This window comes from Nematolebias whitei, chromosome 8 (genome assembly GCF_014905685.2).
Source record: "Nematolebias whitei isolate Nwh7 chromosome 8, NemWhi1, whole genome shotgun sequence".
NCBI lineage: Eukaryota > Metazoa > Chordata > Actinopteri > Cyprinodontiformes > Rivulidae > Nematolebias > Nematolebias whitei.
In genome coordinates, this window is record NC_056505.1 from 1,330,344 (window position 1) to 1,344,122 (window position 13,779).

At 48.6% G+C, this 13,779-nt stretch overlaps 1 protein-coding gene across 1 annotated transcript in view; it reads left to right on the forward strand.

Annotated features, from left to right (window-relative positions):
• The window catches only part of LOC119412961 (protein unc-13 homolog B), a 141,509-nt gene that overhangs the window by 99,004 nt on the left and 28,726 nt on the right, over positions 1 to 13,779 (forward strand). Inside the window, exons 22-23 of the mRNA XM_037679971.1 lie at positions 832 to 909; positions 1,027 to 1,104. Coding sequence (XP_037535899.1) covers positions 832 to 909; positions 1,027 to 1,104 — 156 coding nt within the window. The remainder of the gene's footprint in view (positions 1 to 831; positions 910 to 1,026; positions 1,105 to 13,779) is intronic.

Sequence of the window (13,779 nt, forward strand, 5' to 3'; positions counted from 1 at the left end):
GGGGGTCCCCCCCCAGAAAATTTTTGAATAAAGTTGATGTGATTTCCTGGATTTTGGTGTATTTTAACAGGTTGTTGAATATCTACGTGCTTGTAAAGTAATATATATATTTTATTTTTTTTGTTGCTGCGGACCCCCAAGCACCAGCTCGCGGACCCGCGGGGGTCTGGGGACCCCAGTTTGAGAACCACTGCTCTAAAGAGAGCTGCATTTGGCCCAGAGCCTGTTCCAGTGAGAGATGCCCAGAAAGCCTCCCCAGGGAGGTGTCCAGGAGGCGTCCTGCTCAGATGAACCTCCTCAGCTGACTCCTGTTCATGCAGAGGAGCAGCAGCTCTTCTCCGAGCTCTCAGAATGATGAGGTCTCTTATGAGTCTCAAGTCTCTAACAAGGTGTCCAATCCCAGATGACCTGACCTCTAAGGCTGAGCTCCCCCACCCCACGAAGGAAACCCATTTCATCTGCTTGGATCCAGGATCTGGTTCTTTCGGTCATGATCCAGACCTTAGTACTACAGCTGAGGGTTGGAACGTAGACAGACCAGTAAATCTAGAGCTTTGCCTTAAGACTCAACTCTTTCTTCACCATGACGGACCAAAGCAACGCCCTTGTTGTTGAGGATGAGGTACTGATCCGTGTATACATGTCTTGCTCTGTCCTTCAGGAGCCACATGGAGTCAACAGATGAAGAAAAGTCTTGGTCGTGGCTTTGAAGGCATCATAACGGGAACATTTGTTGGCCATTTTAAAACGCCGTGTCCTCGTGTGTCTAAATGTTTCTCGGTTCTGTTCCTGATGTTCTCAGAGCTCTCATGACCCACCTTGTCTCCACAGACCATCACCAAAGTTCTGCTGCAGTATTGTGCCATTCTGAGCAAGAGCTTTCCAACGTACTGTGAGAAGGAGAAGACGGTGAGTTCCTCCACGGTGCCCCTGAAACTCTTCTGCTGTGAAACCTTCATGTTGGTGACGTTGTCTTCTTTCATCTGAACTCCCTGAAGTTCTGTTCTGGCCTGCTTCCTCTTTCAGCCGTGTGTTCTAATGAACAACATCCAGCAGATGAGGGTTCTGTTGGAGAAGATGTTCGAGTCGATGGGAGCCAAACAGGTGAGTGTTCTCACACATCCACAGCTGGAACATCTGTGAGTTTACACAGGAATTCCCTCGGACTGGAGTCAGAATTGTTTTCTGTCTCACAAAACTCGAATTGCTCCAAAAAAGTCTGCTTTTCCGGTGGACTCTTGTCAAATGAAGGTTTTTTCTGTGTGAGTGGAAACAAAATGGACTGAACTTACACAGCTCCTTTCTGTCTGATCCAGAAACTCAGAGCTCTTTACAACAATCTGTGCCTCATTCAGCCGTTCATACAGCTCTCTGTCTCTACAAAGACTAATCAGAGCTTTATCACATTCATGCACTGATGGGACACATCAGAGGCAACGAGAGGGTCAGTGTCTTGCCCAGGGACACTTCAACATATGACTGCTGGTGGATTCAAACCCCCAACTCCTTCATTGGAGGACGACTACTCTAACCACTCAGCCACAGCCGCACGTTTACAAAAGTAAACTCTGACACAGACCAAAGGTCAGATTTTTATAGAAAAGGATGTTCCAGATGAAAAGAAATGAATTAATACAGAATGTTGGAGATGTCCAGATGTTGGAGGGTCAGGGTCTGGGACTAGATGTTGGAGTGTCAGGGTCTGGGACTAGATGTTGGAGGGTCAAGGTCTGGGACTTGTTGATTATTTGTAGGGGAACTTCCCGTTTGTTTCTTTGTTTGTGATTCTTGTGTTTCCTCTGTGTCACTGCTCTGTCAGTCAGCTGGCCCCGCCCACCTCCACCTGTCCCCTGTTCCTTCAGTCACAGCTGCAGACACTCTGCTCGTCAGCTTCAGTCTGTGTGTTTATTCAGGTTTCACTACATCCTCAGTCGAGCACCGATGTGCGTTCTCGTACCATGTCTGGTCTCCTCCGTGTCCTTATCGAGTCGTTTTGTCCGTTTGTTTTTCTGCCACATCAACTTTTTCTTTCTTGGTTCTTGAATCTTAAAATAGTTTTTTGTGGGTTTTTTTGCTCTGTCCTGGGTCCAATCCTTCAAAAACATGACTTGTAGTGCACATGCAGCGTTTGTTTTCTAAAAGGTTAATTTCAATTTGTTCAGTGTCCGTAAGTTATTTTGCTAAGAGACAAACATCTGATCATCCTTCGTGTTGTGTCAGCAGATGGTAAGAATATGTGTGTTTGTGTTTTGGGACAGATAACAGCTGAGGAGGAGAGGGTATGTGAGCATTTCTTTCTCCTTCCTTCCCCTCTCAGCCAGAGTGGATCCATATCAAACTCCAGCTTGTCCTCTTTGACTCCCTGCTGTGTTTGTAGATGTGTGGCCTGTTAAAACTCCTCTTCCTCCTCCTGAAACACCCGTTTCCCCCTCTCATTAAAAAAGTTTTGCTTTTGTGGTTTAACACGTTGTTTTTTACCTAAAAGCTGGAGAATGAGGAGGAGCCGGAGGCATCTGATGAGGAGGTAACACCAACGTCTTTATTGTTTCCAGTCTAAGACCATTCTGACGGCTCTGCTGCTGCCTTCAAAACTAAACATTAGATTTGTTCTAGCTGAACGTCACTTCACCTGTAACACACCTTCTGTTGGCTGAAGTCTCCGTCACTTCACATGCCACAACCTTACAGTCTCCAATCTCCCTCAGGTTTCCTCTTCTACACAGAATGTAGTCGACCTGCGTACTCCTTCCTCCACTCCTATAGGTCACTCTATGCTCCTCCCTCTTTTGGAAATAAGTGCTGACTACGGCCATTTCCATTCTCTTGGTAAAATCCACCACCATCTGTCCTTCCTGGTTCTTTCCTTGACACCAAACCTACCCATCACTTCCTCATCCTCTGTTTCCTTCACCAACATGTCCATTCAGGTCTGCTCCCATCGCCACCCTCTCCTCCCTGGGAATACTCTCTATCACTTCATCCAGATCTTTACAAAATGTATCTTTCTCCTCCTCATCACATCCAACCTGTGGAGCATAACCACTGACAACATTTAGCATCAGACCTTCTACTTCTACCTTCAGACACATCACCCTATCTGACACTCTTTTCACCTCTACTACATTCTTTACCAACTCCTCCTTCAGGACCACCCCTACTCCATTTCTCTTTCTATCCACACCATGGTAAAACAGTTTGAACCCTGCTCCAATGCTGCGAGCCTTGCTGCCCTTCCACTTGGTCTCTTGAACACACAGAACATCTACCTTCCTTCTCAGCATCATGTCAGCCAGCTCTCTACCTTTGCCTGTCATTGTCCTCACATTTAGAGTTGCAACCCTCAGTCCTACATTCTTCACTTTCCTCTTCTTCTCTGTCTCCTGACATGTTTCCCTCCTCGTGGTTTTCACCTAACAGTAGCACAATTCTGCTGACACCCTGTTTGTCAACAGCACCGGTGGTGGTCATTGTTAACTCGGGCCTCGACTGATCCACTGTCTCTTAGATGAACTTGCATGTTAGTTTTAGCAAAAGTCTTTTGCATCAGATGTCCTTCCTGACTCAACCCTCACCATTTACCCGGGCTTGGGACCAGAACCAGAGATACACTGGCTGGTGCTCCCTAGTGGTTGATTTAGTTTACTTTGATTTATTATTGTTTTATATTGATAAATCAGTTGTTTCTGTGAGCAACACGAACATCTGAAGAGAAACTTTACGTAACCTCAGCAGAGCAGCAAGGATTATAAAACTGTATTTAAACGTGATGTTTCGTCTCACCTCTGTCCCAGGCTGCGTCTGACAGTGATGGGGGGGACAACATGGTGGGTAACCGAATAAATTAGTTCTATTTCGTATAGGCTTTGCCCTTTAAGGCTGTCGCTGATGGGTTTATCCCGATATGCGAAGCATTGCACTGAAAAATTTAGTCCACGCCCACCTGCTGTGTGGGCCCCACCCGGTCCGTATAAATTACGTTAAGAGCGGGAAATCGGCTCCCATTTTTTCTTCAGCAAGCTAATAACACTGTCAGAAGAACGAAGAAGGAAAGTTGTGTAGATGACCAACCTTTGTTAAGAATGCTTGGCCCGTCACGTCGACCTCCGGTCATCTCGGTGAGCTCTCCTCCCCGAGGAAAAGCTGACGAGCAGTCTTGTTTCAAGGTAAGTGCCGAGGAGTATTTCTCAGTGACAGGTCGCTACACGCTGGACAACGCCATCTTGTAATTTTCCTCTTATCGCCGACCCTCGGAGCGAATCGGATGGTTCCTCCGGGACAGGCGGCACTCAGCTGCAGCCCCCCGCTACTCATTCTCTCCTGGAGAGCATAGTGTCGGTGGAGGGGGGCTGAGCGAATGCTCACCTCATCCCACCTCGTTTCGCATTGGCGATCACACCGCTCCCGGCTGACGGCGCCCTCTGGCGTTGCCCGGCATAATCCAGGAGCCGCTGGCATGAAGGGACCCTTTTTTACGTCCCACGCCTTTCCTGCCAGTTCAGATGATCCGGCGGGAAGGTGTTTTTTTTCTAGGTTCCATTCCGGCTCACCGTCTTGATCCATCTGGCCTCATTTTCCCAACAGGACGTCCTACGGGCGAGGCCACAGCCGGTTTTCCTGGTAAATTGGGGGGCCGGTCTCCACAGTCCGCACCCATCTCCAGAGCAGGGGTTCACCGAGCGGAAATTCCCTCAGTGCCCCCTGGAGCCGAGCCTGACGGAGGCTTCATCGGAGCAAGATGTCCAGGTGGACCAGCGTCTCGTGCCTCTGGTTAGCGTAACCCAGACGGTGACACCGCTCTCCAACTGAGCTCACCAGCATGCGTTCCAGACGGCCGCAGCGAATAACACGTTACTCTGTTGGCGTACACGTTCAGAGGCGGGAAGAGACGGTGGGCTCTCTGACCTTCGGCTAGCTCCGCTCTCGTCATGGCTGTTCGCTAACGGCGCCGTTGGCCTCTGTAGTACACTCCGTCCAGAGCTCTGGCTCCGTCTGTAGGGCAGCTGACGTCATCCCCAACCGGTGCGCCTCTTTTGCTGTCTGCCGCCCCGCATCGCGGCCGGAGAATGAGGTCCCAGAGGTTCTCCTGGCTCATCACTCGAGCTTCCTCTCAGAAGAAGCTACAGAAGCTTTTTGTTGGAGGGCCTTTCATCAGCGAGAGATCATTTCAAGATGCTCCACGGCTGCACAACGCCTCCCCAGCTTTGCTACGCCAGTCCCTCCCGTCAGACGTCCTCGGCATCCGGAAGTTCAATTTTTCCCGGACTCCGCCAACAGGGGGCCCTCTAGGACAACAAACAGAGCTCAGGGGAAGATAACCAGGTGTCGGTTTGCTGGAGGTGTGTTGATGACATGATGTGAAATAAACATGATTTTATGATGAAGTGTCTTTTAGCCAGGCTGTCAGCACGGATGATCTGACAGCGGCCCCATCACACACACTCATCACGAATGAGCCTTTTAAGGTTGTTTTCATTCACTGCCAGCGGTGCCAACACGCGCTCCCGCGGCACGAGCAGCCTTCACCTATAAGGCGCTGTGTTATGAAAGTGCGCACGCAGCTCTCAGCGCCCGCCATTCACGTCAACGTAAACGTGAGAGCGCGGTACGAGCCCAGTAACATATCTCGCTCTCGGCAGGAGCGACACACGTTTTCATCGCAGTGGTGTCAAACGCGCGCTCCCACGGCGTCTGCAGTTTCACAAGCCTCACAGCGGCTCCGCTCCTTCATCCTCGAAGAAGGTTTTCTGAATTAATACTGCAGCTCGTGGAATCACTCAAAAGCTCACGTGATTCGCAGCCAAGAATGAACTTGTTCTACAGACCGAGCCCAGTGGTAACCTCACCCCACCGATGCCACGCGCTGCTTCCTGACCGCACCAGCGTCAAACACGCGCTCCCGCAGCAATCCTCGCTTAAGGCGTCGCATGAATGAGGTTGCGCACACACGACTCTTCAGGGCACGTCGGCTCATACATGCACCCGCTCCCCGAGCGTTTACACGGAGCAGCTGCATACAACGTGAGCACAACACAGATGAGCTGCGTCCCGCAGCATCAGCAAACGCACAAACGATTTGCATGCTCGGGGGCACGCGTTATTTCTTTCTCCTTCAGCGTGCACCAGCTCACATCAGCATGCATGTGAGCCCACAGCATAAATGTGTGCCCGCTTGATAACTTTATAAACGAGTGGCAATGAGCGCACGCTCCAGACGGATAGGCGAACCATTTTCATCCGGGGATTCACACTGCAGTACAGCTCAAACCCCGGTGCAGAGGAACTCGAGTGACGTTTTCTGTCATTTTTAGAACAGATCTCGTCCCCTCTTGCAGAAGCTCAGGAAATTCTGATTTAAATGTAATTTCCCGAGTCTCAGAAGGAGAGGAAAACACATGGTTCCTCTCTCGTCACTCCCTGGTCCCAACAAACCGGAAAGATGAGATTTATTCTAGATTTGTCAATTTTGAACTGTGAGAAACAACATTCCATTAATGCGCCCGAGCTGCTCTGCAGCCGCCGCACAGAGCAGGGAGGAGAATTCTGCTTTATCTGGACATCTGCTGCTGCTGACCAGTTTGTACAGACAGGTGGCAGCAGTGCAACTCACGTGAAATCGGTTGAGTGATCTCAGCTGTTTTTCCATCAGCAGACCTACGTCAGACATGTCAGACTTCACAGAGGCACACACATTTAACAAGCTGTGGGGGCGCTGTGGTTCTCCACACAGCAGCTCATTTAAATGTTTTTGGAGTGTCGCACTGGGTTTTTTGAATGTGATTCAACACTTTGCCTCCGTGCTGCGGAATCATCAGGGTTTTTGATTCACACAGACAGCAAGTGACTGTTGCATACATAACTGGCAGGAGATGTATGCGCTCAACCCATGTGCCACATTGTGAGACAGATGCTGTGTGGGGCACACCCAATCTGCTCTCCATTGGAGTAGGGCACATCTCCTGTGTTCTGAACAGGGGACGGATGTGATGTCCAAAGACGGTCCTTTGCGGCACGGGGACCTGGGACCTTCCACCCAGAGCTATGGCTCAGACACGGCAGAAATCCTGCGAGCGCCTGTGGACGTATAGCAACACAAGAGAACGCTCAATGTCAACTATAATTATCGTGGAGCCACGGGACAATCCACCACTAGGGGTGGACGTGTCTGCTCACAGCCTGTGGTCGTAATGCTTCTTCACCTCCCTCTCTCCCTCTGATATCACGGTTTTCTGAACCAAGCTCAGGAGGAGGGACTGACAGCTCCTCTGTCCCAAGTGCGTGAACACATCATGGTTCCCAGGCCTACGACACTTATCGGGGCGCTCGTGGAACCTGCCATGGAGGGAGGACGCTCTCCTCCAGGCGGGATGAGCGATCAGGAGTTAATCAGAATAGGCCAGCACCTGTGGTCTGGCCGCTGTGCGGATCTTTTTGAGAGGATGGATCTCTCTCAAGATGTAATGCGTACGATTCAGGATTCACGTGCTGCAACCACCACAGCGCTGTTCACATCAAGTGGTCAGTTTTTCAGCGCTGCTGTACAGAGAAAGGTGTAGAGGCCATTTCATGTTCACTAGGTGGTGTGCCGTCCTTTCTGCAGCAGCTGATGGACACAGATCTGGCGTTCAGCTCGTGTAAAACGTTCACTGCGGCCATCTCTTCCTGTCACAAAATTTTCGAGACAGAACAGTTTTAATCATCCGCTGATGAAACGTTTTGTAAAAAGTGTACAGAGAAGGCATAGAGGCCACTTCATGTCCACTGGAAGACATGCTGTCCTTTTCTGCAGCAGTCGATGGACAGAAATCTGGTGTCCAGTGCGGTTATCGTATGCTGCAGCCATGTTTTCTTCTTGTCTCAAAGTTGTCGGAGACAGAACAACCTTTAATCATCCTCTGACAGAGCGTTTTGACTCAGATTGAAATAGCAGCTGTGGGCCTGTTTGTGACACGAGAAAACGCTCAGTGTCAACAATGGCTGTGGGCAAACGCATCCACTGGGGGTGGATGCGTTTGCCCACAGCCCATGGCTCAAAATGCTTCTGTACGCGTATTCCTCCACCTCCTCTGATTTTATGGTTCGTGAACCGAGTTCAGGAGGAGGGATTGACAGCTCTTCTGGTGACCCCGAACGCGTGAGCGCACCATGGTTCCCAGTCCTGCAATGCCTGCTGTCGGGGCACCCGTGGAAACTGCCGTGGAGGGAGGACGCTCTCCTCCAGGCAGGAGGAGCGATCAGGAGTTACCCAGAAATAGGCCAGCACCTGTGGGTCTGGCCGCTGAGCGGATCAGCTTAGAGAGGATGGGTCTCCCACAGGATGTAGTGCGCACAATTCAGGTTTCACGTGCTGCATCTACCACAGCGCTGTACACATCAAAGAGGACAGCTTTTCAGCGCTGCTGTACAGGGAAGGTTGTAGAGGCCACCTCATGTCCATTAGGTGGCATGCTGTCCTTTCAACAACAGCTGATGGACAGAAATTTGGCATCCAGCACGATTAAAACGTATGCTGCAGCCATCTCTTCCTGCAACGAAGGGTTCGGAGACAGAACAGTTTTTAATCATCCGCTGGTGAAGCGTTTTCTAAAAGATGTACAGAGACGCAGGCCTGTTTCACGCCCACTTGTTCCACAGTGGGATTTAACGCTGGTCCTGCAGGCCTTGATGATCAAAGCTCCATTTGAGCCTCTGGATCAGGTTCCAATTAAATTCTTGTCTCTTAAAACAGCCCTGCTGCTGGCTTTAACATCCGCTAAGAGGGTGAGTGATTATCTGCCCTCTCTGTCGCTCCGTCATGTCTCAGAATTCAGGCTGACGGCAGCTCAGCTGATTTAAGACCAAACCCAGCTTTTATGCCTAAAAACATCACAAGCTCCTTTAAATTAAGAGTGATATCGTTGGTGGGGTTCTCCCCCCCCCCCCCTTCACACACAGATCAGAAGAAGTAGCATCTTTTCTTTTCCTCTGTCCAGTGCGGGCGTTGACGGGTTACATAGCGTGCACAGCTGCAATGCGTCAACATTTGTTTGTGCATTATAGAGATGCATCTGCAGGTCGCCCGTTATCCATCCAGCGCTTGTCACACTGGCTGTGTGAGGCCATTTCTGAAGCCTACAAGCATCAGATTTAGAGCCTCCTGTCAACCTCAGAGCACACTCGACCAGGGGTATCGCATCTTCGACTGCCTTGCATAATGGTATGTCAATGCAGGACATTTTGCACTGCGGCTACATGGTCAACACCCTGCTCATTTATTCACTTTTATCTACGTGATGTGACGGCTCGTTCCATGACACATTCTGTCCTTAGTGTTTACAGAATGAATATTGTTGTTTCATGGAACTCCGTTTTACTCACATCTGTCTGCATGCATTACAGTGTGAGATGTTATCAGTCACAAGTTGTGATTGTTATTTTGGTTCTATTGTCACTAATCAGTTCATGACTATTGTTACCAATCAGTTCATTTGATTAATAATCAGCTCTCCTGTTATTATTAATCTGTTCGTAGTGTTCAGCCGTAAACCGGTTGGTTCATGGCTCTTTTCAGCTTTTTTCCCTCCCCGTTGAAGTTTCTGGGACGTTCATGCATTCAGAACGCATAGTTACAAAACATGCGTCTGTGCATGGCACACATAATTACGCGATGCGTAAACGCACATGGGGAGCTGAGTGACAAGACGTTTTTTGGGAAAGCTTCTGCTTCATATGGTGTTCAAATGGACCCAGTGAGGCGAGGACAACATCTGCTTCGCCCTTAACCCATCAGCGACAGCCTTAAAGGGCGAAGCCTATACGAAATAGAACGTTGGTTACGTACTGTAACCCCAGATTCTATGAGTATAAGCGTAGCCCTTTAAGCGTCGGGCCTCACTGGCTCCTAAATGGCTGAAGAAAAAGCTATTTTGGGAGCCGATTACCCGCTCTTAACGTAATTTATACGGACCGGATGGGGCCCACACAGCAGGTAGGCATGGACTAAATTTTTCAGTGCAATGCTTCGCATATTGGGATAAACCCATCAGCGACAGCCTTAAAGGGCTACGCCTATACTCATAGAATCTGGGGTTACAGTACGTAACCAATGATTTCATTCACCTTTGTCTTGTGAATAACCGTGTCTGTTCAGGTTTCTGGGCAGCTGAATGTTTAGTCTTGTTTTATCTGGAAACCTTCATTGTGACATGATGTTTGTGGTTTGTCTCATTTTCACCGTCAGTCTGGCTGCTCAGACTCTGCAGGATCTCAGGTAAGGTCTAAGACTTGCACTGCTAAGTTTTATCTCTGAAGCTTTCTGTCCACTCATCAGATGTTTCATTAAATAATAAGCGCTCTGGTGACCGGACGATGTTTCACGTTTTTACTTCAGTCAAGTCCTAAAAGACAAGAAAAGAAGAATTCAATGTTACAACACAGTAAATGACAATGAGCCCAAACTTTTTCACTGTTGATTTGAGGAGTTCAGAAGATTTTAAATTTCTGAGCAATCCTGAGTTTTATGAGTTTGATCATTAATCATTTATTTTATTGATCACGGTGAGGGAAGGATTCAGGAAACGTTTCAATCGTTTGTTTTAAATTCACTTCATTGAAACTTTGCTTCAGAAAATTTAATGGTGACACCTAAAAGCATCCTGTCCCGTTGGGGGTCTAAATCAGTTTTATTGTCCCCCCTGCTGCCTCCAGTGCTCCATAAACCCTCATGGACCTGGACCTGGACCCAGCAGGTATCAGGACCTGGACCCATCAGGTATTTAGGACCTGGACCCAGCAGGTCTCAGGACCTGGACCCACCGGGTCTTTAGGACCTGGACCCAGCAGGTCTCAGGACCTGGACCCATCGGGTCTTTAGGACCTGGACCCAGCAGGTCTTAGGACCTGGACCCAGCTGATTTCAGCTGTTTCTGGGGAAAAGTCCTGGGAACAGAGCCAGGCTTTAAATGGACTTGGTGTTGCTCACTGTGGAACAAGTTGTCCGAATGTTTCAGCATCCAGAAGGACTTTGTCCATCTGAGGACTCAGGAGCCAGGAGGTCAGATCAGCCACATCATGACCACCTGACTCACGTCGAGACTTTTAGCAGAGTCTGTGTTATGTGACACGGTAAAGGTGAGGAACACTTCGGTCCCTAAATTTGAGGAAAACAAGAAGTCCATAGAACAAAGTCCAGACCTAGCATCCCCTAAAGAACTTCCTATCACCTGCCACCTTCCCAGCCAGAGATTGACACCGACATCTTGTGTTGGGGTGACAGTGTTGTGTTTGTTTTGTGTTCTCACATGTTCATCTGCTGACGATTCTATGAACGTTTCATGTAAATTTGTTCACTGGTATATGTGGCTCCTCCTTGAATCTCCACCTTATCAAGGTGGAGTAGTTTGTGCACCTGAATGATCCTAGGAGCTCTGCTGTTGGGGGCAATTATAATGGCCCCTGGTAGGGTCTCCCAAGGCAGATTGGTCCAAGATGATAGGCCAGACAAACAGCGATTCAGAAGACTTGTATGGACAAAAGAAGACAAGGAACTCAGTGTCCCTTGCCTGGACATGAGTTACCGGGCCCCACCCTGGAGCCAGGCCCGGGGGAGGGGCTCTTTGGTGAGTGCCTGGTGACCAGGTCTCTACCCATTGGGCCTGGTCGGGCTCAGCCTGAAGGAGCAGCGTAGGTTTGCCTTCCTGTGGATCCACCACCTGCAGAAGGGGCCATTAAAATCTGGTGTGTGACTCAATGGGCAGTGGCTGAAGGCGGGGGCCTTGGCGCTCTGACCCTGGATTACCAAAGCTGGCTCTTGGGACATGGAACATGACCTCTCTGGGGGGGGAGGAGCCTGAACTTGTGCATGAGGTTGACTAGATCCAGTTGGGCTCACCTTGACGTGTATCACGGGCTCTGGAACCGATCTCCTTGAGAGGAACTGGACCTTGTTCCACTCTGGACTTGCCCATGGTGAGAGGCATCAAGCTGGTGTGGGTCTACTCTTAGCACCCCACCACCACACCACCACCCACCACCACCCCGACTTGGTGCTTGTGTGTTGGAGTTTTCCGCAGATGAGAGGGTGACTTCCCTGCACCTTTGGGTGGGGGGACGGCTCTGACTGTGCCTATGCGCTGAACAGCAGTTCAGAGTATCTGGCTCTCTTAGAGTTCTTAGTGTGGGTGCTGGAAGGTGGTCCAGCTGAGGACTCCTTTAATCTGCTGGGGGACTTCATTGATCATGTGGGTAATGACAGTGAGACCTGGAGGGGCGTGATTGGGAGGAACGGCCTCTGCTCTGAACCCGAGCGTGTTCTGTTGTTGGACTTCTGTGCTAGTCATAGTTTGTCCATCACAAACACCATGTTCCAACATAAGGGTGTCCATAAGTGCACGTGGCACCAGGATGCCCTATAGATCGATGATTGACTTTGTAGTCGTTTCATATGTGTGGCAGTTTGTTTTGGACACTCAGGTGAAGAGAGGAGCTGAGCTGTCAACTGATCACCACCTGGTGGTGAGTTGGATCAGATGACGGGGAAGATGCCGGACAGACCCGGTAGATCCAAACGTGTAGTGAGGGTGTGCTGGGAACGCCTCAGACAAATTGACCTTATTTCCTTAAATGAATTGTTAAAATTGAATAGTTTTCTTTTGATACTATTTCTATCTTAACGTGATTCTTGACCTGCCATTGTGTATCTGTTCTTACCAAACCCAGCCGGTCGAAGCAGATGGTCCTCTTGTCCTGATCCTGGTTCTGCTAAAGGTTTCTTCCTCATGAGGGAGTTTTTCTTTCCACTGTCGCCTTCATGCTTGTTCAAGATGAGAGTTCAGTGATGGAGTTAAACTCAAAGCTGCTCCTCAGATAAATAATGTTCAATTATTATTTTATACATGAATGTTTCTGTTCAATTTTTATTTTTGTTTCTGTTCAGTCCTGAGATGACTTCTGTTGTGACTTGGAGCTTTAGAAATAAACTGAATAGAAGTGAATTGAATTGTTTGTCCACTTCAGTCAAAATGTGTTTTTATGGTTGATTTCTCTTTAAAACTGCAAGTCTTGAGTCAAAGAAATCCATTAGAGCCTGACCGTCAATATTTCTGTCTGCTGACCTGGTTCAGTGTTAACATTTCCCAGAATCCGCTTTGTTCTTTCAAACACTTAATTTGAGCCGTGGCAGTGAACGCATCATGAATCAACCAAACCGTTTCTCCTGAGTTCAGTCGTCAGAAGAGTTTTGACTTAATGAGGCTTTTCTGAGGAAATCAAGTGAAAAGGAACTGACTGATGTTTTTTCTTCTGTCTATTTACAGTCAAACGAAGAAGTCAGCCAGGTCCGTTACCTCAGTCAGAACTACCTGTGTTCCTTTGTGTTCAGAGATCATCATGTGTTTGTAGAAACTCGTTTAGGAGCTGCTTCCTCCCGCTCATCATCATCACCACAATGAATCTAATATTAAACTCGATTTACATATTTTTATATCTGCAAAGTGTTCACAGCCGTCACTTTGTCCATATCTTGTTCTGTTACAGCCTTGTTCCACATTTTATTAAATTAATCTCTTTCCTCTAAACTCTAAACACAACAGCCCATTATGACAATGTGTAAAAAGAATTTTAGAGATTTTTGCAAATGTATTAAAAATAGAAAACTAATAATCACATTTACATAATTATTCACAGCCTTTGTTCAATACATTGTTGATCCACGTTTGCCCTGAATCCAGCACAGCCTTCAGTCTTTCTGAAGATGACGCTTCAAGCTGAACACACCTACAGTATCTTTAGGCAGTTTGTCCCATT